This window comes from Drosophila miranda, chromosome 2 (genome assembly GCF_003369915.1).
Source record: "Drosophila miranda strain MSH22 chromosome 2, D.miranda_PacBio2.1, whole genome shotgun sequence".
Lineage (NCBI taxonomy): Eukaryota > Metazoa > Arthropoda > Insecta > Diptera > Drosophilidae > Drosophila > Drosophila miranda.
Window position 1 is genome coordinate 2,948,405 of NC_046675.1, and position 25,765 is coordinate 2,974,169.

A 25,765-nucleotide genomic window follows, 5' to 3' on the forward strand; every position below is an offset into this window, starting at 1 on the left:
ATTTATCGAAGGGCAATCCGACATGGGCTTGACAATTTTTACTGTACTGTACAGGCACTGGCACTGGCCATATCAAAGATTGATCACCAACCTAGAAATGTCATGAAATGAAAACCAGTGATTGGTGAATGGCCAAATTAGCAGGAAATGAAACCTGATGAGATCGGTATCGATTTTGTGGCTAGATTTGACTATCTATCCATAAAGTTGGGACATTTAGAAAACTCCATTATTTGTTATTTAGTTTTGGCTTATGGCAACATTTTAAGAGCGCTCTCCCCCTATAAAAATCGGCGTGAATTCAGACAAAATTTTGGGCACGCGCCCATTTAATAAACGTTTCTGCCGCTGTCTCTGTCGCAGTCTCTGCCGCTGCCGCTGCCGCTGCCTCTGCCTCTGTTTGCTTCTCTGCCAGCACTTGACCCAATGCCTAGACAATAGATTTAATTTCCATTTGTCCAATTGTAGTTTCGTTTTTTTCTTCCTCGGATTTTCGGGTACTGCGATGCGGGTGTGGCGCATCTTTCCAGCTTTTTGATCTGTGCGCCTCGATTAGGGCGACTCGACTCATCGCCGACAAGTAATAATAATGGATACAGAAATCCGGCAAACAAATTGACTGTTGCCGGTGCCCCACGAACTGGACTACAGCCGGAGAAGGCCCGCCCGCTCCCAATAACTGATGCCCCGTGCCCAGTGCTGTGTGCCCCATGCCTCGTGCCCGTTGGCCGTTGCCCCTGGCAGGCCATTCCCATTCCCTTCCAATCCAATCGAATCCCATCCCTACCCAACACACAAGTGGCGCTCTTTTCGATTCAGTTTTCAGTTTTCGTTTTCATTTGCAGGGGTCAGCGTTTGGGGCGTCCTGACCCGGCTTAAATGAAAAGCCATATTTCTCTTGATGCCTGGCCCCAGTTTCTGACGTGCGATCGATTGCGCCTGTCCGAGCGCTGAAGCAGCGCAAATTTGTAGCTGTCTCAGGGCTCAGACTCCGTCTCTGTCTCCGTCCACGTCCCCGTCCCCGTCTCTAAATCTGAATCGGAATCTGTCTATGAAATTGTGGCTCTTTTGAGTTGGCCTGATTTCGTTTCGAGGTTAGGCAGCAAAAGTCATGCACTTGCTGGGCTGTGCCTCTGCCTCTGCCACTGCCACTGCCTGTGGATGGAGCTGGTCGATGAGCATTTGCCATTGGGGGAATTGTCTTCTAATTAAGTGCATTTCGTTTAATTAATTTAAACTAACTGTAAATTGAGACTGTTCGACTGTGGAGTTTTTGGGCGCGGTGGCGTCGTCGTCGTCGTCGTCGTCTGCCAATTGCCAGTCGCTAGGACCACAAGTAGGATACCAGAAACCCGGCCAAGAGAGCGACCTGGGCCTGGGCCTGGGTCTGAATCTGGGCCCAGCACTTGAGCTTGTTAAGGCTGTGCCGCCAGAAAGACCTGGGCAGAAAGACCTGGGACGACCAAGTTTATTAGTTCGTGCCTTCATTTCGTAATTACTTCAATTGATTTTGCGCTGCTGATGGCAACGGGACTGCCTGCGACTCTGCGACTTTGAGTCGGAGTCGGAGTCCAAGTCGAAGTCGAAGTCGGAGCTAGGATCCGGGCAAACGAATTGAACGGAACTAAACCGAAACTCAACTTGAGACTTCATTGCAGCGCTCTTTGCGCTTTGCGCGCTTCGTTGCCTTTGATTGTAAATCAGTTTACTTTGCCATTTAGAAGCCTTTGTGTTGTTGTTGTTGTTGCTGCTGCTGCTGATGTGGCTGTTGCTGTGGCTTGGGCTGGTGCTTTTTTGGTAGTTGCCGTTTTCAGCCTTACCTTGTACAAAAGGTGAAATCACGATTTTCAAGTGCATCGCCATCGATATACAACGACGACGACGACGACTCCAGCTTCAGCTCCAGCTTCAGCTCCAGCCCCGACTTGGCATGGTCGGGCCGGGCCGTTGCAAATTGTAACTCTAACTGTACAACAGGTTCAAAGTATCTCTTAACAGGTACGCCTGACTCGAAAAGGAGATCGACCGAGCGAGTGCGCCTCAAGTGGAGGTGCACTGGATGGGGATCGGGATTTGGATTTGGATTCGGATTCGGATTGGGCCAAGAATTGCAGTCTTTAATTATCGCTTAGGCATTTCAGCGATTTCCCCCCAAACCACAAAGCAAATAAACAAAGGCTCTGCTAAAAAGTTAATTAGGTTTTCCTTATTCTCCCATTTGGCATTCCAGAAATCACTCAATTAGATCGCGGCAAGGCGAAAGGCCGCCAAATTGTAGCTATAAACCAGGGCCATCAAAGACAATGGTCAATGACTGTGTGTGTGTGTGGGTGTGTGTATGTGTGTGTGTGGGGTCAGGGCCTAAGGCTCACGTGATAATGATCATGTGAAAAGTTTGATTTAATAAAGTAGCAAACACTGACGGAGGCAGCCCTGGCAGACAACTATAACAATAATTTTGCAGCCTTAATCGCGTCTAAACGATGGAGGAGGAGACCGGACCCAGACCGCTTTGCCACAGGAATGGGGCTGCAATGGGGCTGGAGCAATGAAGATGGGGCACAGCTGCTGCTGCACTGTGAGCGGGGGTCACCAGGCGGCAAGCAGAGTTCGCCGGCATCAACACCTCACTGGAGAAGGAGGCGGAGGATGAGGAGGATGAGGAGGAGAGTCGCTTCGCTATCCCCTGGCCGGTGCGATGGGATGCGATGGGTTGGGATACGATGCTGACCCATGGCTGGCTAATTGACAGTATCGTGACTAAAATCAATTTGTTGTGTGCAGGCAAAGCAACAAATTTCACGTTGTCGGGTGCTTGCCGCACTCCAGCCTGCTGCCTGCTGCCTGTTGCCTTGGCTGCTCCCTCTATGAATGATTTACGATGCGTCGTTGCCGCTATGACCCCAAAGTTCGACGTTGTTGAAACATCAAAAACACAGAAACAAAGGCCCAGGCCAACAGCCAACAGCCAAACAACCAAACAGGCAACATCAGCGACGCGACGCCCGCTCATAATCAGCAGCACATAAACAACATTTCACTGACCACCGCATTGATCAGCCGACGAAGACGAAGATCGGCGATGATCGTCGAAGATCGCCAGAGATTCCTCCTCTAACCATACCCATACCTACTATGAGTACCCCTACCTCTAACCCTATCCTATACAGACATTGGCCAGACGAACATAATCAGCCCCGGCAGTGGGTGTCCAGCAGCGACTGATCATAGCCAGACGACTCTCGTACCGAACCGATCAGCATCATCAACATGATCATTACGTTTGTTTATTGGCGAAAATTTAGAAATTTATTGCTCATTTGTTACAAGGCCCCCAAAATGTGCGTTCCACTCTATGGAAAGTCGAATCTGTTCTCACACTTTGGGGCCATTGACAGGTAAGTAGTTGTTGTGCCCACCGCCGCCCCTTGTAACCCCTTTCGTAACACTCTTTCTTTCCCAAATGTGCATTTAGGCAACATTATCGTCAATCAACGGCTGGGTCTCTCAGTACCAGATTAAGCCAAATTAGTGAGCCGCACAAAAGGTGGGCCAGTCGATGAGTTTCTTGTGAATGCAGCCAAAAATAGCCACAATTGTGGCCAGAGGTTATATGTTAATCACCCGATAAAACCGATCAATAATGAAAATGTTTGCATCAAATAAATGGCTCTGTTTTGTTTGGCCGCAATGGAAACCGTTAAAGCGTTAAAGCGTCTACAAATGTGTAGGTCAAGTGGCTGATAAAAAAATATCTGATTTCCTTCCTTATTCCTTTTATGGCTAAATGATGTAATTCTCCATATCAAAGAGCGGGAAATCCATTTCGATTTTAGTACAGACCGTAATAGATCATCAAATTCGAAATATTATTCGATTGGCTTATCAGAAATTCTAGAGATATGCACTCTTGGAGAGCTTTCCTTGGGGTTCCATCTATCTTTTAATAACTGCAAATTTATTGATTGTAATCCATTGAGGAGCTATCAAAATGTTCCGCAAACTGGAACAGTTCGATTCCATATGGCAGCCACCCTGAAATGACGTGATAAAGTCGCGTAATTAAAATATGAACAGCATTCATCTGTTGCCTCGACATTGGGGAGATCGCCAGATCAGTGGATCGGTGGCTGGCTTCCCTGGTGGCTTGGTGGTTGGTGGCTGGTGGTGGTCGCCTGTGGTGGATGGAGAAACGCTGCTCCATTTTAAATAAATGTTTTATGGCAACAGAAACCACACAAAAGCCAAGAAAAATGTTGGTCGCATTAGCCGGCGAGGCTCAAGGATAGAAAACCGGGCACGATGAGCGGCTCTCACGCGGATGTGGATGCAGCATCAGCATCATTGACTGCTGGCAACATTTTCTGTGTTGCCAAGAGGCCAACACATGGCCAAGTCGAGAGGCTGAGGCTGAAGCTGGAGCTAGAGCTGAGGCTGAGGCTGAAGCTGCGGGAGCTAATAAATTTTTCGACGTCTATGCCAGCCTGAAAGGCAGGCTGCCTGCCGTTTGACGCTATTGATCGTTAAGTAAATTGTCTGCAATTATGCCAAAAGGGAAAATAATAGAAATTATAACGAAAATGTTGCTGTTGACTTTGTGTGTGGAAATTGTGGGAAGTTGCAGTCGGAGTCGGAGTCGGAGGCAGAGACAGAGTCGAATTCAAGCGAGAGCTAGTCACTATCCACATTTGTGCATAAGTTGAGTCGCCTTATCTGGCATAGGAAATGCTGGCGATCATAATTTTCGCCGAGGCTGAGGTGGCAAATTGCATGTGGCAGTTGCCAATTGCATGTGGGTCAACACGCTCACGAATCTCAGGGCTCGGAGGCAGGCTAGAGTGTCTGGAGTGGAGTGTCTGGCATCCTGACATTTATATTTATAACTCGTGCAACTGCCGTTAATTGTTTCGCTCTTGATAAGTGAAATTTACCGACTGCCTGCAAGTTGAGCCCCATAAACCCCTTTTAACCAATGCCCCCCATCGATGGTCAGTCGCAGGAGCTGCAGTGGGACTCGACTGGACTGCACTGGACTGGACTGGACTGACACTGACTCAGTGACTGCCTCACTGACTGACAACTGACTGACTGGCCAACTAACTGCGCTTTTGGTTTTTGGTTTCGGTTTTTGGTTTTTGGTTTCTTGGCTTTGGATTTGGTCTTGGTTTTGGCCTGTGTCAGGCTATCGACTATCGCAATGTTACATCCGTGCGTGCTGTCAATTAACATGGCCAACAACCAAATCAATTAAGCACTGGCCAAACGATGCTAATAATAACCAAGTCAAGCCGCAGCAGCCAGCACTGTCAGAGCCACGCCTCCAGCCTAGGGGCAGACGCAGTTGCGGGACTGGCGGCTGTCATAAGAGTTGCGGCTGCTGCTGCTGCTGCGGCTGCTGCTGCATTTGCATTTGTGTTGGCATTCCTAGGGCAATGCGAGGGCTGCCACAAACGGTGGCACCCAGCTCTTGCTTATGCCATTCGAAACTGACGGAGCAGACCTCGAATGCATATTTTTTGGTTAAATCAGAGCGCAGCTACGCTCCGGTTCAGATCTGACCGACTGACGACATGTTTGTCCTCCCAGGCATTTGATTGATGCATGTTCGTTGCATGCAGACAAACTGTTTAATTGGTGTATATTCATGCCACAAAAGCGGGCACGCGGCCACAAAAAGGCAGCAACAAGAAAAATCCGTCGGCATGGCATCGTTGATTATATAAACGCCGCTGGGTTGACAAATGTTTAGGCAGGACTTTGGTCCTGTTTTCACACATTGTGCAACACGCCCCAGCATCGACAGTTGAACAGCATTGTGACTGTTTTTTTTTGTTACTGTTTTCTTGTTGTTGCTTTTTGTTTTTTTTGGTTGCCCCGCCCGCGCATTGTCACTTTTAGTTCAATTTCAATTTCAATTGAAAATCTGGCTGGCTGGCAACGTGTAAAAATATTTGTGCAACTGCCTGCACTGCGTTTTTCTTTTGGGGCAGTCTGTGTCCGACTGTGACTGTTACTGTTACTGTTTCTGTTTCTGATTGCTGCCTTTGATGCATTTCAAATGAGTTGATTTATGGCAAGTTTTTGGCTGGCTTTTGACTGACTGACTGACTGACTGACTGACTGAATGAATGAATGACTGACGGACGGACTGGGCCTGCTAACTGGCTGGCTTGTGGCTTTTGGCTGTCGCAGTGCATGAATGAAGGCTTGTTGATGTTGTGACAGCTCCAAAAACTGGCCAACTCTCAGACATGTTAAACTGCTTTAATTACTCCGGCCAAGCATATGTACAATATACCTATCTACATATGTACTCACTCGTACACAAGTTTTTGGGATTTTTTGGGCCATAGATTTATGAGAATTTCTGCCACACCCAGTTGCAGACATTTCCAGTAAGAGTTACAGCCCGAGTTCGAGTTGGAGTTGGAGTTCGAGTTCCAGTTTCAGTTCCATTGCCGAATGAGGCTGCCGCGGCTGCCCTTAGCCAAAAGGAAAGTTGGACTTGTCTGGGACATGGACATGCTCCAAAGACTTATCTTAACTGACCTGCAAATAGTTTTATTTCGAGCAGAGGAAAACAACATTTGACGCCCACGCGAACACACACAAACACACACACACACACAACAATAACACGAGTGGCCCACATGCCGCCTGCCTCATGCCCCATGCTCTCCCAGCCTTCTGTCTTGTGCCTCTTCTGCTGCAGGAGGACTTTGATAAATTCCGCACAAACACACAAGTAATTTGAATAATGAAGCGGGGGCTCTGACTTCCACTGTTAGGGGGCATCAATCTGTCAACGCCGCAACATCGCGTCGCGCCGCGTCGCGTCGCGTCGCATGCGCGCATGCGCACAGTTTGAGTTCGATGGGTTTTCTGCCACTGGCGGGCGGCCTGGCAAAGAGCAGCAGCCATCGCGTGCCACTGCCGCGTGGCATGGTCTGGCCTGGTCTGGTCTGGCTGAGGCTGAAGCTGAAGCTGAAGCCGCCGCAGCGTGGGTCGTCGTCGTCTATCAATTAAACAAAGCGGCGGCTGCAACATCAACATCAAATGCAAGGCCGGCCCCCAGGTCCCGGGTCTCGGTTCCCGTATCCCAGGTAGGACTCTACGCGATCCGTCCGGCCACCCAAAACGTTGCTCCAGTTGCCATTTTAGCAGCGCTTCCGCGCTCGTCGCCGGCCAACCAGTTTCAGCTGTTGGTCTGTTTCTGTTTGCTGGCCTGCCCGTTTTGTTTGGCTTGGTTTGGTTAGGTTTCGCGGCCCGTGTTTCGCGGGTCTCGTGCAGGACAAACATGGAGCATTATTTAACGACACAGTTCGTGCAACTCCCACGCATGCAAACGCCAAACGAAGAAACCGAAGAAACCGAAAAACCTTAAACCGAAAACAGCTAAAGGAAAACTGAGAGCGAAAAATGCGAATTGCTGCACTCTGAGGTCTGGAGGTCTGATGGTTGTGATGTGGCTTGGGCTTAACTGATGGCCCAGCGACCGAAATTGGCGCAAAAATGTCACCAGCCCCAGCCAGCACTCACTCCCGGGATCCCGGGGCGCGGGATCCATCGATCATCGCCGCGAAATGTCAAATTGGTTTATCAGCCCACAGGAAAGGCGGCTTTAATGTCAGTTTAGCAATTTGACAAATGACTTGCGATAACAAAAATGCTAAAAATTGTTGCATGTTGCATGGTGCACACACCGCTTTGCTTTAGAGCTGTTGAAAGCCGCGTTCAATGAACTTTTCTGGCTGTCGGCTACCCGAGCTGGAGCCCCTTCTTATCGAGTGCAGCTAATCGGCGATAAAGCCGCTTGCTTGTTAGCTTGTTAAATCACATGTAAGCGTGGCTAAGTTCGAAGATTGACGATCGAACATCGCGGCCATCGCCTGGACATTCATAAATGAGCAACCGCCAATATGTATCGCGTTTCAGCAGCAGCAGCAGCGGCAGCGGCTGCGGTTGGTACAACTGCCACAAATTACACGCAGGCCGGCGACAACAGGCATTAATAATTGGCCAACTAAATGCAACATCGGGCCAGGCCTGGCAAGCCTTATCAATAAAACTGTTCAACGGCCACGCCCGCACACACGCACTGCCAGTGCCCCCCCACTCCCCCACTCCCCCACTCCCCCACTCGTCCTCACAGCGACTCCGATTCAGATTCCGATGGCGATGCCGATGCCGATTCCAGGATGACAAATTGCGCAAATCCATGAGATAGTTTTTGGTTTTAGCATTTGTATATTGCACGATCGCCCTGGCTATTGCCGCTGCCCCATTGCATAATGCGCCGCTTAGATTTGTATCTGCTGCATGCGCCATGTTGTTGACTCAAAACGCTGTCAAAATGGCCAGCCAAAAATGATTCGTGAGATAAAGACCCAAAGAGACAAACAAACAAATGCAGCCACGGCGCTCAACTGAGCCCCGAGCCCGGGGCCCGCACTTGGGAGCTGGGAGCTGGATGCTGGGTGCTGCTGGGCTAGGCCTGGTCCGGCCCGCCTGCTCCACTGACCGACGCGTCGGTCAGTCATGAACATTTAATAAACATTTTTGCACCATTTTTCAGTCGGCTGTGCTGCGACTGCCGCTGTCACTGCTGTTAATGGCCATCATTAGCTGTTCATCTGCAGCCGAAGTTTATCAATTTATCAGCCTCTGCCTCAGCCTCAGCCTCAGCCCCAGCCAGAGCTGCAGTCCGGTGACTGGCAATTAGCCAGTCTAAGCGTCTAATTAAGTTGCGCCAGCCGCGGCCAGAATCGGTTAGACCAAAGCAGGGGATACAAATGCTGATCGATGGCACAGCGTTAGAGGCCAGAGATGGAGATGGAGGAGCAGTCACTGGATAGCAGAGATTCAGATAGCTGGAAACATGGCCATGCTTTTGGCTTCGAGACCCGAGAATAGTATCTGATGGGAGATCATATATTTTTTGATTTTTCTTGTGTAAATGCTACCCGTAGGGTGTGCTATATTTGAGCACATTTCTGGAACAGGTTGCTTGTGTTCATCCTTGTTATATCTTGCCATCATAAAGCCTAGCTGATATTCATAGAATATCTTTATTGGCAATAAACATAAAATGCTACTTAAATTAAGAATAATTGGGATTGAAAAAAAAAAAAAACAGAAATCACAGTTCTACCAGGGGCACGACTTCCTTGCCCTTCCTCTAGCTGCATCTCCCTGTAGAGTACAGATTCCGTACCTCAAATAAGCGCCATTTTCGCTTTCTTCCTTCAGCTTCCAGGACCTGAAGGGGTCCCTGAAAGGCTCCATTTCTGCGCCGTGAAGTTCGGTAACAGAGTTGCTATCAGAGATCTATTACAGAGATCTCGAAATTCGCCGTCCGTCCTCCATTTGCGCCTCCCTGTATAGCTCGTCGAAGAACCGACACTCCTGCTCCGTGAGCGTCAGCAACAGAGTGTCGCTCTGCAGAGTGTCACTGCTGGAAAGGGACCCAAAGTCTTCAATCAGTTCCATGGTCAGGTCATCCTCGTCCAAAGGGTACTGCTCAGTGTTGGCAGCATGATCGAGAGGCTCTCCCTGGGCATGGGGTCGAAAGTCCTGCCGGCACAAGGGGCAGCGAGTGTCGAGTCCCACCTGCAAGTAGCGCTCAAAGCATTCCGCGCAGAACGAGTGTCCGCAGGGTATGCGATGGGGCAATCGCTGTTCGTCTAAGCAAAATATGCACATGTTGTCTGTCATGGTCACACTTAAATAAATTGCCCGGAACTCGCGTACTAATATATTTCGATATCTTTTCTTTGGAATTTTGCTCGTCTTGAACTTACAAAATATACGGAAATTGTGTGAAGGGGTCGGTCAGCTTATACAAATCCTGGATCCTCAGTTTTGAACGAATATACTCGGCACGGATGCTAAATTTTAAATTTTACTAATTTTGATTCATTTTTTGAAATGACAAGGGTTGTCAGCCTATTGTTGTCAGGGTTGTCGGCATTTTTAAATATTTGGGCATTCAGTCAAAATGTCGATCGTAATAAATAATAATAATATTAATAAATTTATTTAACCAATTGTCGCATAAATTCACGATTTTGATGTATAAATGTATAAAATAAGCATAAAACTCCTAAAAATATTAAATTATTAGAACAAGATTTTCCAAAAACCCTTAGTCTTTCTTATATATTATATTGATAGAAATCTCTATGTTGGCTGATGGTATATTTTTTTTAACGGTCGTCAAATGAAATACAAAAACACAGGAAAGGTTTTTGTATTTAATAACCTGGACAAATGTGCCCTCAACATATCCCATTATTAGTACAGCAAATCTTATACAGATAATCGCAGTATTTTGCAATTTTGTAATCCAAGCTCGAAAACCAGTTCTGTTTTTGGTAGCGTACCGTCAGGTCATATTTTGGCTGATATCTTTAAAGACGTACGTTTGATTATTTCAATTTTTTTGAGAATATAGGGCTAATTATAACTCTGAATATAGGAACATAAATTCTTAAAAATTGTACATTTGTATTCGATTTTTTTACATTTTGTTGTGCGAATGCAACGCAATGTCAGAATGGAAATGCCCATATGTAATTAATGGCCTTCCTGTAATGTGTTGCACAAAAAAGTACAAAAGTACAGTACGCAGGTACAGAATGTCCCAAATGTTGATTTCCATATAAGTTGGACAGTGGGACAGACCGACGTCTTTCTGCTCTTTTTTTTTACGTTCTGCTGTGATTGCCACATGGAGGCGAAGTCGGCCTCATCCCGCTGCACCTAGTTCTTGATGAAGTTCTCATTCGACTCGTGGTGGCTTTGGCTATGATCGGGCAGGCCTTGTTCCCAGGCAGCTCTTTTGCATAATTCCATTTAATCTTGGCCAAAGTTGAGGGCAATTTTCAATTTGCCGTGCCGGCGACGCGACGCTCCTGTGCCTTTGACTATGGCTGTGGCTGTAGCCGTTATTGTTAATATTGCCATTGTGGTTGCTGTTGCTGTTGCCATTCAAATTGCATTCAAATCAATTACATTCGAACTAAACATAATTCATGTGGTATGGGTTAATACAACAAATTACAACTGACATTTAAACAGAAACATGAAACGGACAATTTAACATGAGAGCGAGGAATAAGAAAACAAAACCCGAAGAAATAAAAAAAAAAAAATAACAAAACAGAGACATAACCCAGCAAAATACGGCCACAAGAGTGAGCTCCACAAAGGCTGCCTGCCATGGCCTGGCCTGCTGGCTGGCTCGCTGGATGGCTGTCTTTCTGGCTTTCCGGCTGTCTGGCTCTGGCTCTGGCTCTGGCTGGCAGGCATCATACTCGTATGCGGCAAAGGCGAGAGTAGAGTCGAAAAAGGCCAAAAAGATACGAAAACAGAATTCAACTTCACAAAATCGCAGCCACTCGGCGGCTCAAGTCAACAACGGCCGCAGCAATCAAGGCAGAAGTGACCTTCAGTATCCACAAAAATGAAAATGAATAAAAAAAAGAGTGCAGCCCCACACACAGGCCCAGGCGAAACAACAATAAAATTCTTTTCTCACGATTGTTGACTTTAACACTTACAACGTGCCTGCAAACAAACACAAACAAAAAATGCAGAAAAAAACAAAAATACGAGTGGCGTATTCACTGTCATTGCCTCAAAACATTGAGCCCCTGCTCTGCATGCAACACAATGAAAATGAGCTACTGCTACTGCGATGCTGCTGCCACTTCTGCTACTGTTGCAGCTCTGGAGACAAATTTCCAGTTGACGTACCAGCCGGAAGAAGAGACCAAGCCCTGCTCTGCTCTACATGCATTTCATTTCAATGGAATCACTATCGCAGCGGAGATAAACGTTCTGGCCTGAGCCTGAGCCTGGGCCTGGGCCTGGCTTTTGTTTTACTTAATTTTATGTGCTTTGCATATTTTTCGCTGGTCTGGTTTTTTGTCTCTGATGGCATTAAGCATTTCGCCTGCGTGCTGGACTCATTTATTTGTGGCTGCGTTTTTTTGTTTATCGATTGGATGGATGCATTCTGGTTTTGCCTGTTGCAATTAAGTGAAATTTATGGTACTGCAGGTTCGTCGCTTAAGTCTTTTGTTTGCGGGTCGCGCGCCATGGCACGTAAATTGCCGAAAAGCACAGAAAAGTATTTCCTACTTAGCGTGGGCAGACAGTAAGCTGGCTCTCAGTACCCTCTACTGCCTCTGCCTTCCCCTTTGACTTCTGTGGAGCTTCGGACTGACCATCCTGCTACCCAGCTCCTTCTCTTCTGATCCAGCAACGTCTCCCCATTTTAATCCGCCGCGTTGGTGGCGTGCATACATAATGCATAATTACCGGTTTCACTTTTCTCTCCCCGTCTGTCTGTCTGTCTGTCTCTCTGTCTGTCGGCTCTGCGATTATCTTGGCATGCCTTGCCGTTTTTATTTTACTGTACAGATATTTTATTTTACAGGCATTGCGGTTTTATTGCCGACTCGTATGGTTTCTTAATTTTTAATTTTTATGATGTGTTAATGGATATTTTTGTGACATGACCTCCTGGCGTGCCGTTGCCGTTGTCGTTCGTCAAGCTCTCTGCCAGCCTGCCAGCATGCCAGCCTGCCAGTCAGTCAGTCGGTCCGATGTCTAGATATATTAAATTCAAAGCCCCAAAGGGGAAAACAGGAGCAACAGCCACACGGATGGGAAGATGAGGGAACGAAGCCCAGCATTATGCAATCTTGAGCTGTAATTGAAGCTATTTAAAGCTGGTTACATGGCAAGGACAAGGCCCGAACCGAAGGGCGAACGCAACGAATCGAAGGAACACAGGTTCTGTCAATCAAAGCTACTCCAGCGAACACTAGGTGGCGTCCTGTTCTAGCTATGTGCCCCATCATCGCAGTTAAGTGAGCTCCACGCTACGAAATGTGACCCAATTCCTCCATCAAGATGCGGATCTTGCAGGGGATCGACTTGTCGCTCAAATTACACGCACACAGCCCTCGGCCTTAGAGCTGATTACAGGGCCCTGGGCGTGCAATTTGCATCAATAAAACTCTGGGGGACTGGTACGAACGTACGTACGAGTATCCCTCCTCTGTGGCTCCTTCTTAATGCTGCTGTAGGTCAGTTTGCATGGTTTCCTGCCTCAATCTGCATCAAAAGCAGTTCATCTTTCTGCGGTCCGGGCCTGGCGTTGATTTGTTGCCTGCTTCTGCATTCTGGGCCTTCAATCAAGTGACGATGGGCGCAAACGAGCCGCCACACCACCGTCCCCAGGAGGCTGAAGACGGATTCCAGGGCTGCCCATCCTAACACACGCCCCAAGCGACTTTCATCTGCGCCGCGCCTTATCCGGCAGCTCTCAGCCTCCGCCCGGTGCCCCTCTTATCGGATAAGAGTCGAGACGTCCGTTGATTTTGATGGGTGTCGGAGCCACTTGACCAGCCAATAATTACTTTCTCTGCTGCGAGTGGGCAACGGCAACGACTGTTATTGATTTCTGCCGATTGCTGCTATAATTTTATTGTGCATCATTAAGATAAAGCCACGACGCACATTTCTTTGGCCATTTGCAAATTGTTTACGGACCTTTGGAAGAATCACACAAATTACCATTCATCCATACCCACCCATTTCAACCTCAGTTCAGTTCATCTCATCCGATCTCATCTCACTTCGTAAGGTACAACTTTCCAAAAGACCAAAGCCCAAAACATTATTATGTGTAAATGTGAAAGGTTCGTAGCCCTCTTTGGGAACTCGCGAAGTGAACTCTGTGGTGTGGCCACCAAATTATCTTTTTTTTTGTTTAGGGCCTCTAGATCAAATGATTATCATATGTGAACAACTTTTCATATAAATAATAGATTCAGAATTTGCTAATGGTTTGAGATAAACTTAACAAAAGCTATCAAATCTTCCCAGGCAAATGTGTGATCACTGATCATATTTATGTTCGAACTTCTTAAGGAAACGACCAGCCTTAAAGGCTGTAATTTACGAAAACAGTCAGAACCCTCTTTATCCGGAATATGTTAAACCAACCATGAAGGATAAGCGTGCAAACGCGAACTGCCTTTTCATTAATTATTCGCACAAAAATAAAAATGCAAGAGAAAATAAATTATCAGAAATCATCAATCAATACAATTTAATCTTATAGAACGAAGTCCTAAATGTAATATTTTCAAGTATAAATTTCTGATTTGCAGATTCATAAAAAATCTTCAATTGAACCTCGATTAATATTATTTTAATATTTTACGATGCATATAATAATGAGCATTAATAAGCTTACTGGTGAATCTCTAAATTATAGATTTACTAAAGGGCTGCTATTTGCGGAAGCTATGGAAGGTACATATGTATGTTGGAATTTAATTTTATAGGCTACGTTACTTATCTATGGCACCCTCACTTGAGTGTTGAATTTAATACATTTATATTGCGTTTATGCAGGTTATATATTTTGCCCTCAAATTTAAATTTTTTTATACTGAGTCGATACATCCTTCAAAACGTTCAGAGGGATTGATACTAATCAACAGCATGGTCTCTCCGCCTGGTAATCACTCTAAACTGAACCAAGACGGTTCCCAATAGGCACTAAAGAGGCTTAACGAAAAAACTTCGCACTCATCAAAATGCCATTACAGCTTAAGGTTGCACTTTTCTGAGAGGCCCTTGCCCCTTTATACGGATATACCAATATACCACCTTTATGCATGTACCGCTCTAAATGTCCAAGTATGTATATATATCATTGAGCAATTTCTTTTGTGTCAGTTGAAGTTCGCTAAATTAACTTCACTTCACATCAAAAAGCAACCAAAATAATACGAATTCAGAAAATCGCACAGCCCGAGGAAGGAGCAGAGCAGGGAACGTGGACTGGGACGAGGAAGGGGACGGGGACGTGGACTGCTGCTTCTCCACAGACTTCAAGTGTTATTTTCTGACAGTTCGGACGTCAACTTTAAAGTGAGATCTGTCATAAAAGAGCCTGCACCGCTTTTGATTTTGATATTTTTTTTTCGGCGTCTTCGAAGAAAGAAAACGAACTAAAAAAAATACAGATGGGGGGGAAAAAAACAGCGAGACTTGGCAGTGCCCAAAAATGTATGCAGATTTTTAATTAAAGCGCGTTATCAACAAAGCCACGAAACGGAAAAAATGAGCTAAAAGGAAACCGGTCGAGCCGATAGCCAATTTGGTCGGGACTTCAGTTTCAGTCTCGATCTCGATTCAGGCCTCAGCGTTTTCTTGGAGTGGCACTTCCTTAATTGGAGCAAGCATAACAACAAGTGCAAGCAAGCGCTAATTTATTATGTTATTTAATAAATATAATTAATTAAGAAAAAGAGCAAAAACTGTTTAAAACAGGCTTGCGGGCCGTATAAAAATTACTTAATAATTTCCATCAGAAATAATTAATTTCAATATTATTCAAGTAGTACAAAGAGGGGAGAGTAGCCCGAGTATGAGTCCGTGTCCGTGTCCAAGCCCGAGGGTGCAGCATCATCATCAACTCGAGCATGTCAGCAGCAACGGCGTGTTAAGCATTATTTTGGCCCCAGTCCGGCCACCAGTTATTGTTGTTGCGACATTAAAAATGCTTATTACTTACAGCAGAACATGCAGCACGCCCAAAGGCTATTCACAATTATACATACATATATGCATACAACTACATATATGTATACTCGTAGTATAGTATGTGGCCCTCTCTGGCGTTTGGAGGCAACTTAAATCAATTGCGGCATATAGCGGCAAGGCTCTGGAACTGCAAAGAAGATCCCTGGCTCCCCTCGTTCGTTATGCTTGAGTAATTTCATTTTTTGGCGGCTTTTGTCCTTAGTGGCAAATGACTTGGAGCCCCCAGCCACAGTCACCAATGCTGCCGGGGCTTCCTGGCCAGCGTTTTATGGCATTTTATGCTACTTATGCAGCGGCTGCTGGGCCATACGTACGAGTAAGTCCCTCCGTTGCCGGCCCAGAATGACCGTAATTAATCAATTTGGGAAAAATGGCAGCAAACACAACCCCAGAGGCAGAGGGGCAGCAGCACAGCGGTTCAGCGGTACAGATTGGTCAACGGCAACGTCCGTGTAATAACAATGAAAACAGCGTGTGTTGTGCTGACCGACTGGCCATACACTCGTACGCTTGTACTTACAAGTATTCGTACAGGCCATACTCGTACTCGTATTCGCACTCACTGGCACTCATGCATATCCGCACACCATAAATTATGTTCGCACAGGGTTAAGCGCATTATTTAAGCATTCATCACGCGCTCTCCACCAGTATCCACACCACTACGCATTCCCAGTACCAGTCACAGTTCCAGGTTTCAGACCCAAACCCAAACCCAAGCCCAGAGCCAGTCCCAGTCCCAGTTCCAGTCCCGAACCGATCCTCAGACTGATGGAGTTCCCTCTTGGCCACTGTTGCCGTGTAATAATTTTTGAAATTTATGTAAACAGTGTTGATTATGGATGAGTTATGTAGCATGTTCTACCTTTTGTTTTGTTCGCACTGCTTGGGCCTGTGCCTGTGCCTGTTCCTGGGCCGCAGTTAATTTTAAGCTTGTTTTGCAACCTCGTTTATCAGCAGCTCCTCCACTTCCTCCCAATCCCTTCGAGAAACCCACGTGAGTGATCGCACAAATTGATGTCTTTATTAGGCTATGGTCCCAGTCGACACTGGGCTGTCAAATATCGTTGCCTAAGACGAATATAGGGTGTTTCCAGGCCAATTCCCCATCTGCTCCAGTTTAGGAGCTCATGGGGCGTCTGCCTCTTTCTGTGTCAACTTCGAGGAGTATTCGACATACTTAGCCTGACAAAGCGACCACGTTTGTGGCCCATGATTTGTTCACGTGTCTGTGGCGCACATTAAAAGTTACACGAAAAATTGTTTGGCCCAACTCGCAGAAATATATATATTTTTTTGGGGGGTGGGGTAGTTATGACCTGCGGGTTGGAGTGGATGGAGCCATTTGGGTGGCGCCTTTTGTCTTCGAAACGTGCCACAGCCACAGCTAAAGCCAAAGTCATAGCCAGAGTGCCACATGCGGCGCTCGATGCCTGCAACGTTTCATGCGCGAATAATATTTTAATTCTTTCGATCAGCCGGGCACGTTTCGGCGAAGCCAATCACAAGAGCCAAACGGTATGGGGACATGGCTTCCACCGCCATGGAGAGACGCATGTCACTCCAAGAGAGCTACGGAGCAACGGAGCAACGGTACAACGGAGCTGGGGGGCTGAGCCTGGGCAGGCATCGAGTAGTGGGTGCTCAAGCAGGGGCTAATGGAGCTCTTAAGCATGTGTGCTGATAAAAGCGACAAAACATTTAACAAGTAATTAAACATAAAGCTCGCCCCACGTCCGCCGCTCGGCTGCCGGCATGTTCTAGTGCTGCCGCCGCGATATAAGTGGGTTAAGGACGCAGCACAGCCAGCACTCAACACGGCAGCACCCCACTCTGCGCCACAGTGCACCACACCACACTGCACCACAGCCACACTCCCCACCCATCCCCCGCCTTAAGCCTTTGGCAGCCAACATTCATTTCGATTTCGTTTACGCCATTTTTCTAGAGCTTTTTGTTTTTTCGCTAATTTTTTTCGGGTGAGTTGTAATAGAGTTGCTGAAATTTGGCATTGTATTTATGGCTAAGACATGGGGCATACCATACATCTGACCCACACCCACATTTCATTAGATTCCCGCCCAGCCCTGCCCTGCCCTGCCCCTGTCAGCCAAAGGGGAGCGCTGCGCTGTGATAAATGTGATAATAAATATTCGAGTTGTTTCTGTGAGTGTTATAATTTAGTGTTGATTAGTTTGCGCAAATAAGAGTTATTGATTCAATTTCAATTAAAAGGATATGAATGTTGAGCCTTAGCGCCAGATCAGATCCGATCCGATCCGTAACCGTCACCGTCACCGTCACCGTTGCCGTAACCGTAAACCACCGCAGTGGCAGTGGAGTGTCGCCCACAAACAAAAGACTTGAGCAACGAACTTGTTTTTTAGGTGTGCAACATTTTTGGCACCTTTTTGCATTGATATGCCCGGATTATTAATGATGCCTAATGAGTGGGTTGGACCGCAAAGCGCTGCAACTGCAACTGGCACTGCCACTGCCACAGAAACTGCCCCTCGTACCTCCTACCTGTACCTTGCAGCGAGAGAGAGGCAATTATGTGTCATTTGTATGGACTTCCAGGGACATGCAATTTGGACTCGAGCGTTTATTAACTTATTTTCGTATGGGTAAGAGCAGTTTAGCTTTGCCTTAAGTGTCGATAGAGTGGAGTGGAGCCTCTACAAGGGCACCGAGAGCTGCCAGCGCAGACGACGGTCCTGGGGCGACTGGTAGCCGGAACTGGAACTAGAGGGCCTCGAACGGATCGTGGGGGAAGCTGAAAGGGAACAACATTGAGTAGGCAGTACAGCTAACAGACTGATGAAACTCACATAGAACAGAGACAGAGATTACAAACTATAGCAACATAACATGGAAATACAAGACACTGGACGTGTGCTCTAGGAAGCCTGATCGGAATGGTTGTGGGACAGCTGACGCATGGTGAAGGTGGTTTCTGCGAGACAAAACGGGGACAACACATTAGGGAGAACAGTTATAGACGTATCGGCCGGTATTCTATACCTGGTGTGCGGAAGCCCTCCTGGATCTTGTAGATCTCGTTCAGCTCACGAGCACTGCACAGGGGCGTGTCCACCTGAGTGGTCTCGTTGAAGCGACCATAGTCGATCTCATACGCCTGCAGATCCTTGTTGTACAGCACTACAGGATCGAAACGGTGGCCCCACAGGATCTCGGTGTTGATATAACTCGATCTGGCCTGGGTGGACTGGCCCGTCGACTCCACCGTCCCCTCGAGTATGACCACAATCTCGAACCTATCCTGCAGCATGTCAGTAGCATTCAGATTATACAGCGGCGAATTCTCGTCGATCTTGTGCTCGATGATCATGGGCCAGATGAAGAACAAATCAGAGCCCGAGTCGTCGCTGCCGATTTCCAGCTCCGTGAAGTACTGCGTCATCACCTCGCCCTCCTTGGTGCTCTTCGTGCGAATCAGTTGGGCTCTGACGCCGGCGCCGATGATGTGGGACTTCCGCATGTCACCCACCCGGAACATCAGCGATAGGCAGCCGTCGCGCTGGCAGATGACGGCCTGCTTGGAGAATAGCAGCGTCTGGGCGCGCTGCTTGGCCCGGGTCATCTTGGCAAAGACGATGCCCGCCATGAAGGCCGAGGACATCACGCCATAGATGGACTGGAAGCACATCATGAATATGGCCTCGGGACACTCGGGAGAAGTGGTCCGCACGCCGTAGCCAATTGTGTGCTGCGTCTCAATGGAGAACAAAAAGCAGGAGGTGAAGCCATCAATGGCCGACACACAAGGCGCCCATCCAGACTCCTCTGGGAAATGCAAAATGTTGTGATAATCTCTAATTAAGATCGATGGAGGTTTCGGTTCCTTCACTCACCTTGATTGTCCGGCATGTGCAGCTCCTCCAGATCCCCGTGTGTGTAGATGATCAGCCACCAGATGAGCGCAAAGAACAACCACGAGAGTATGAAGCTCAGCGCAAAGGCTAGCAGCGTCCACCGCCACTGCCAGTCCACCATCGTTGTGTACATGTCCTGCAGAAAACGGACCCGCCTTCTCTGAAGGTGCTTCTGCACCACATTGCAGTCACCGTTCTTGAACACGGCCCTTCTGCGCACTCGCCGCATGCTTCCAGGGCGAAAATTGCGAGATCTGTTGTAGGGAAAAGCAAAGATCGATCAAAAAATGCAACTGTTTTCCCTGACTTCACAGGGAAGAACGATTTTGGATAACGCGACGAAATAACAAGCGAAAACCTGTTATCAGAAAACTATGGATATATTTTATGGCCAAGCTCAAAAGTATGCACCATTTACTGCTTAAGCTCTGTAGAATACATCTGAGAATACATGTAAAATTGTTCCGTGACCGAGGGACCGACCCTGGCTTGCATCAAAATTATTGGAAAAAATAAATTGATTTGTTCCGAAAACTACAAACTGTCTCTACGCAAGGGTTACAAATATTATTCGTATACCAAAAACGATTTTATACATATACTATTCTCGTATTGAGATATTTTATGACTGATTATGATTATGACTGACTGATTATGATATAATTATTATGACTTATGATTTGTGACTGACAAACTTGATTCGTCATCAACTTAGAGCCGAAATAAACAAACATAAAAAATACATAAAGTTTGCTAATCGAAAATGCTAATCCTTTCATTCATTTTTTTTCCCAATTTTAGGAAAAATTACATAGAATTGAATCGGCATACTTGAGGGATATTCAAGCTCAGATAAATTTCAAGTGAAGACCTCTTCCTGATCTAGAGTTTATTTTGTAGAGAATTTCAATGCCATTTGCTGTCCATGATTTATTCAAGTGACATCTAGAATTAGATGAACAGACATCGTCTGTTTAATTTGTGTAAATTAAGTGTGCACATTTGCACTCGCTTCATTTGGACAGAGCCCGCGAGAATTGCATCTAATTAACAATGCCAATGTCGGAAGGCGACCAGATCAGAACCAGAACCAGACCCAGACCCAGACCCAGACCCAGATCCAGAGAAATCGCAGTCTATCTCCTCCGATAACTGGCTTAATTGCAGCTCACCCACAAAGTGCCTGATTTATTGTGTCTACTTATTGCCACAAGTTGTCACTATGCGATTTAATAGGGCTGGCTGCCCGTGCCAGTCCGCTCTGGGCAATTGCAACACCCACATGTGATGGCAACGCTCAACTGCAAATTGTATTAACCCCCCCATTGACACTCGAAGTCAAAGCCAGAGACAGAGCCGATTAATTGGCATTGTGCCGGTTGCACCAGCAGTCGTTAATCGAATTTAACGCTCGGTCAGAGGAATATATGTATGTCAGTAGTTCTGTAAGATGATTCATTATCGCGCTGTGTGGCTTCTTAATTGTTTTCATTACGCTGAACCGCCAACGCAGTACCCGAAAAATCTCTAAAGCTGCCGACACTTGATAGGCAAGGAAGTGAATGAGAGATGGGAAATGAGCCCCAGTGCGAAACCCTCAGCCAAAGCGTTTAGCGAGTGACAAATGTGAGAACAAATCACCGAGATTTAGGAGAGACAGTGTATAATTCGCCCCTGGCCCTGCCCCTAAATCAAACAGAATGCAATCTGCACTGAGGAATGTATAACAAAAAGAGACTGTGGGCGGAACAAGATAAATTACAACCGCAAACGGAGAGGAACACTCTGCTAATCAGCTAGACAAAACAACCCATGAGATGCGACAACGTGACACGCAGTCATAACAGCCTAGAGGCACAGTCCCATTGATTGTCGGCAAGTTCAAGTTGAATGTCAGACCCCTTGACGAGCTAATTACTGTCCGGAAAGACATACTCTACAGACGGAACGGAACGTTTCTTTAGACAATTATAATAATTAGATATGCGCACCCCTTGGCCAACGAGTGGCTAGATCCTTTGAGGGCCTCGTAATAGACTCCAGCCTGGGAGGGCGTGTGCGAGATGCCCCTCATGTACTGACGTTTCCACTCTTTCATGTGGGCGAAGGTCTCCTCCTGGTCACCGCCAGCATTACCGACTATGGTCTCGGCATCGGCAGGATCGTGCAGGACCTGGACATCGCTAAGCGGCACCTGCATATTGAAAGACTGACTGCTGACTCTGACTGCTGACTTATGACGTTCTGACTTCGCGCAACCACACTCGACTGAAGTTCCTCGCCACACGCTTCCAGCCAGGCCAACATCAGGGCGCCCTAGAGTTGGCTGATCCAATTAGAGACCCTCTAACTAATGCTCAACAATTGACTGAGCTACTTAGACTAGGCAAATACCCGTCGGCCCCTCAAACTCAGACTCACCTGCAGCTCGGCTGGCGCTGAAATGCCTTGCCATTTGGGGCTACTCCATAGAAGCTCGCGGGGCGATTGGGCACTATGGTGATGGGATACGATTGCGGATTGCTGATCACACTGTCCAGGGAATCGGGATCGGCCTCAATGCCCCTCTTCAACGGCTGGGTGGCCTTCTCGTTGCCATTTGTTGGTGTTGTCGCTGGAGTGGCTGTTGCTGCTGGGGCAGCCGAGTGGCTCGAGAAATTGAAGCGCATCTGTGGGATGTCGGTTGGAGGAGTCGCTTGAGTTACTTTTTCAATTAAATTTTTTTTAAGTACGAGTATGTACGAGTACGAGTATCAGTATCTCCCCGAGTGGGCAAACAGAAACTTGTGATAAGTGCAAGGCAGGTGCGAGAAATGTCAGCTGATTCTGATCAGATTTTTGCGGATGTTGTAAGCGTAAACAAGAGATGAACGTAACAGAAATGAGAATCACTGAGCAGAAATCAGGGATTACAGTCTTTTTCCGCACTATTTACGAGATCAAACATAAGAATACCATAACTGAATACCTTAACAAAGCACCATACAAATTGAATTGAAATTAGCTGGCTAGGCACGTTTCAGCTTAAATAATTTTAGCACCTTTTTATGAGCAAACGAAATGTTCAATTAATTGACACCTTTAAGCCGATCATTTGTTTGATGTTAGATGGCCTTTTGTTATGCTAAAGACCTCCAACATTCATATCACTGTGGCCCGGTATCGATTCAACTAGAGCAACGAATCGGTCACAATCGAAACAGATATAATTTAACGATCTCTGCAGAATGGGATTCGCTTTGTTTCAACGCCGCGCGTCTGGTCGGGAATGAGGTGAGCCCCAGAGATCACAGGGCACACAACATACAACACACTGCGGACAGAGACAACAGAAGCTGCGACCACGACCGACACCAGAAACAGCGATGACAGCAACAACGACTGCGACTGCGACACCGAGAGAGATCCGCAAGTCAGTCCAATGGATTAAATGACGGCCGACTGCCGCCTGCCGCCGACAGCAAAAAAATTTTTCAAACTAAACAAAAGTTGTGAACAGAAAGCGGTGCTGTAAATGAGCTCGCTTACACTCACACATGTCAGACAAGAGAAGTACACAAACAGACACAATGACACTTTTCACATTGCAGATTGGCGATGCTCACAGCCACAGATACAGATACAGATACGTTTACAGATAGAGCCGACAGATAAAACTGACGGCTGCTCTGCCACGGAATAAGTTCAATTGAAATGATTCGTAAATTGAAAACGAAGCGGAAGATAAGCGTGATAAGCGCTCCTTATCTGAATCTTAAGAGTGTATGTCACTGGAGAGAGAAGAAATGAGGAGGCAGGCGACCTTGAGGCGCAATGTGCAGGGGGTGGCGTACACGTAATATTTAGTATGCGCTACGCTGTTTAATATCTGTGATTGCTGCGATCGCAAACAAATGAATGAGTATAAATATATCACTCACTATGTACACCCTATTTTCTTAAGATTTTACTCCAACATCCAAGCAACTCCGTTCGATTGTCGCCTTCGAGTACAAGGTGGCGTATACGTAATGTTGGTACGAATCTATGTTTAAACGAGATTATTTTCCTCCGACCTTTGCCTGCATTGTGCGAATACTGGTATCACTTAATAAGGCTCGTAAATTATACAGAAGTGTACGCTCGAATACAGAGAATCACGGTGCGAACAAAAGTTATGCGTAATTAATTTTGAAAGCGTTTCACCAACTAAAATTCGACACCCAGAACATAAATCATTGACCATTAAGCAACGTTTGACCATTGTTCTTAGCCACGTTTCAATGTTATTAGAGCACATTTATAAAGATTTGGAATACTTTTTTGTTTATCTTTCAGAATCTGTTATGCTGCCACTGAGCATAAAGGGGTGCTGGGAAATCTCAGCAGAAGTGAGTCGCAAGATTGGATCCTTTACCAGCAGCGCGTCGATCATACTCTTGGCATCCTCGCTGATACAGTCCTTGAGATCCGAAGGAAACTGGTACTCACTAATCACAGCATCGTTGCAGATATCACGAATATCCGTGTAGCCCTTGCCGAAGGGGTGCTGAATGAACAACATACAAAAGAGAGTGACACCAAAGGACCAGGTATCCACCTGGTAGTCGTATTTACAGCCAAGAATCATCTCGGGAGCTATGTACCTTGCAGTTCCGACAAAGCCCTTCATCGCTCCGTCCTCGAAATAGGTAGCCGCTCCAAAATCTGCGATCTTAGCAACTAAAACACCGGCAGCGAAACTTAGGAGCAGGTTATCGGGTTTTATGTCGCGATGGATGATTCCATTGGCGTGTATGTAGGTCAGGCCACAGGCGACGTCTCTCATGACCCTGTGGACTGTGGGCTCGGGAATCCTGCCTTGGCGAGTCCTCATATCTTGCACACTGCAGGCCATGCACTCGATCACAAAAAATGTGTACGGGTACCCCGGCCTGTGAACGGTGAAAATTAGATCAACGACGTTCGGATGGGTCTGCAGCTTGCGCATGATCTCCACTTCTTTGTACTTGGCATCATGATTGAGCATGTACTTCTCGTTCACCACCTTGACAATGCATCTCCGGACTTCCTTCGTCTTGGGCTTAGCCAAGCAGATAGCGGTCGTTTGGCTATTCACTAACCTGAAGCGTTCATCAATGTAGATCGCAACGGAGTCGGGAAGGACCTTTGGCATCGTTTCATTAGAGGACTTCCGACTGTTAATCCAGCGTGGTATCGCTGTCCGCAGCCGTCCAAAATGTCTACTCACAGAGTAGTCCATTTCGATGAACCTCTCGTACCGGCAGCAGCAGACGACGATGTCCCCATCCAAAAAGGAATCCAGAAAGGTAATCGGAGTGCCATTAGTGCGCCATATGTGTTCGATGCCCGATCGGAGCACGACATGTGAGTGCAGGACGCGGGTAACGTCCTCCAAGAGTATGCCAAAATCTCTGTATTTGCATGGGGACACAGAGAGCATGACGCCTCGGAAGAATGGATCCCCATTTCGGAGAAAACAGACACGGACCGCCTTCATGGTTCCCACTCGATTGACCACTGCCAATGCCTTCTTAGAGTCCATCTTGTACAATTTTAAATAAAAGCAAATTTCATTTGTTTGTTTGTTTGTGTGTTTGGTGTATAATGAACTGACTTTTGAAACACTTCCGAAGTGTCACCAACCCGTGATCCAAAATGCTAGCCTGCTCGGTTTCTATGCGGTAGTGCTTTTTTCAATTCTCTTCCGTCATGCCCATCATGTCCATGCCCATGCCCGTGTCTAGGGGAGGTGGCTTGTGTGCGGGGTCACAATGATAACCGTGTGGCAGCAACAGCATAATTTATTACAAACTAAATTGTGAATGGCAGCAGCCGTTGTCGCAGCCGCAGCCGCAGCCACTGATGAAGAGCGCCAAAGCCGCTGCTATAATTGAATAATCAGCTTTGTTGCCCAGCAGGCGAGTACGCGACCCCCCGAGATATATTCGTATGCGGCATACAGATACATACAAACTGAGATACTCGTGTCGTTCCCCACTCCAACCCGTTCGGAGGGCGACGCAACTCGCGTCAAGTGCAAATTTGTAGTCAATCAAACAGCCACTTTATGATCCCCTCGTCCAGGCTGTGGCTGTTAATTTATTGGCAAATCGATGGAAAGGTCTCCGGCTGTGTGGCTATTTCTGTAAAAGTCAGCAATTTGCTTTGATTGACTTTCCTAATTAGCTTATTTCTGAGAGATTTCTATATTTTCTGCGAAAATATTTTTAAATCTA

General features: G+C 46.8%; 3 protein-coding genes across 8 annotated transcripts; all 3 read right to left on the reverse strand.

Annotated features, from left to right (window-relative positions):
- Nucleotides 1-9,054: 9,054 nt before the first annotated feature.
- On the reverse strand, nucleotides 9,055-9,960 carry LOC108154505 (uncharacterized RING finger protein T02C1.1). The gene has a single exon (XM_017284805.2). The coding sequence runs from the start codon at nucleotides 9,712-9,714 to the stop codon at nucleotides 9,331-9,333; it is 384 nt and encodes a 127-aa protein (XP_017140294.1). The 5' UTR covers nucleotides 9,715-9,960; the 3' UTR covers nucleotides 9,055-9,330.
- An 8,228-nt stretch (nucleotides 9,961-18,188) lies between these two features.
- On the reverse strand, nucleotides 18,189-23,533 carry LOC117187217 (G protein-activated inward rectifier potassium channel 3). Of its 6 annotated transcripts, XR_004471976.1 has the most exons (6): nucleotides 22,495-22,978; nucleotides 21,948-22,195; nucleotides 19,506-19,780; nucleotides 18,655-19,437; nucleotides 18,462-18,586; nucleotides 18,314-18,406 (listed from the first exon to the last, which is right to left on the reverse strand). XR_004471976.1 is itself a non-coding variant. In XM_033389420.1 (5 exons), the coding sequence occupies exons 2-5, from the start codon at nucleotides 22,193-22,195 to the stop codon at nucleotides 18,309-18,311; spliced, it is 1,404 nt and encodes a 467-aa protein (XP_033245311.1). In that variant the 5' UTR covers nucleotides 23,447-23,533; the 3' UTR covers nucleotides 18,189-18,308. The 6 variants fall into 6 exon arrangements, 4 of the variants coding, with proteins under 4 accessions (XP_033245311.1, XP_033245310.1, XP_033245309.1 ...); XM_033389420.1 differs by lacking the exons at nucleotides 18,462-18,586; nucleotides 22,495-22,978 and adding an exon at nucleotides 23,447-23,533 and having other exon boundaries at nucleotides 18,189-18,406; XM_033389419.1 differs by lacking the exon at nucleotides 18,462-18,586 and having other exon boundaries at nucleotides 18,189-18,406; nucleotides 22,568-22,980.
- Nucleotides 23,534-23,832: 299 nt separating this feature from the next.
- Nucleotides 23,833-25,071, reverse strand: LOC108154034 (serine/threonine-protein kinase zyg-8). Its single transcript, XM_033390130.1, has 2 exons — nucleotides 24,757-25,071; nucleotides 23,833-24,672 (listed from the first exon to the last, which is right to left on the reverse strand). The coding sequence occupies exons 1-2, from the start codon at nucleotides 25,069-25,071 to the stop codon at nucleotides 23,833-23,835; spliced, it is 1,155 nt and encodes a 384-aa protein (XP_033246021.1).
- Nucleotides 25,072-25,765: the final 694 nt, after the last annotated feature.

Excerpts from the sequence above, each read along its gene's own strand:
- LOC117187217 (XM_033389420.1), bottom strand. The coding sequence starts at position 22,195 with ATGCGCTTCAATTTCTCGAGCCACTCGGCTGCCCCAGCAGCAACAGCC. Across the intron at positions 19,781-21,947 it reads CAGCGCCAGCCGAGCTGCAG|ATCTCGCAATTTTCGCCCTG; the intron begins GTGAGTCTGAGT and ends TCCCTACAACAG. Across the intron at positions 19,438-19,505 it reads GCACATGCCGGACAATCAAG|AGGAGTCTGGATGGGCGCCT; the intron begins GTGAGTGAAGGA and ends TGCATTTCCCAG.
- LOC108154034 (XM_033390130.1), bottom strand. The coding sequence starts at position 25,071 with ATGGACTCTAAGAAGGCATTGGCAGTGGTCAATCGAGTGGGAACCATG. Across the intron at positions 24,673-24,756 it reads TCATCGAAATGGACTACTCT|GTCCTTCCCGACTCCGTTGC; the intron begins GTGAGTAGACAT and ends ACGATGCCAAAG.
- LOC108154505 (XM_017284805.2), bottom strand. The coding sequence starts at position 9,714 with ATGACAGACAACATGTGCATATTTTGCTTAGACGAACAGCGATTGCCC.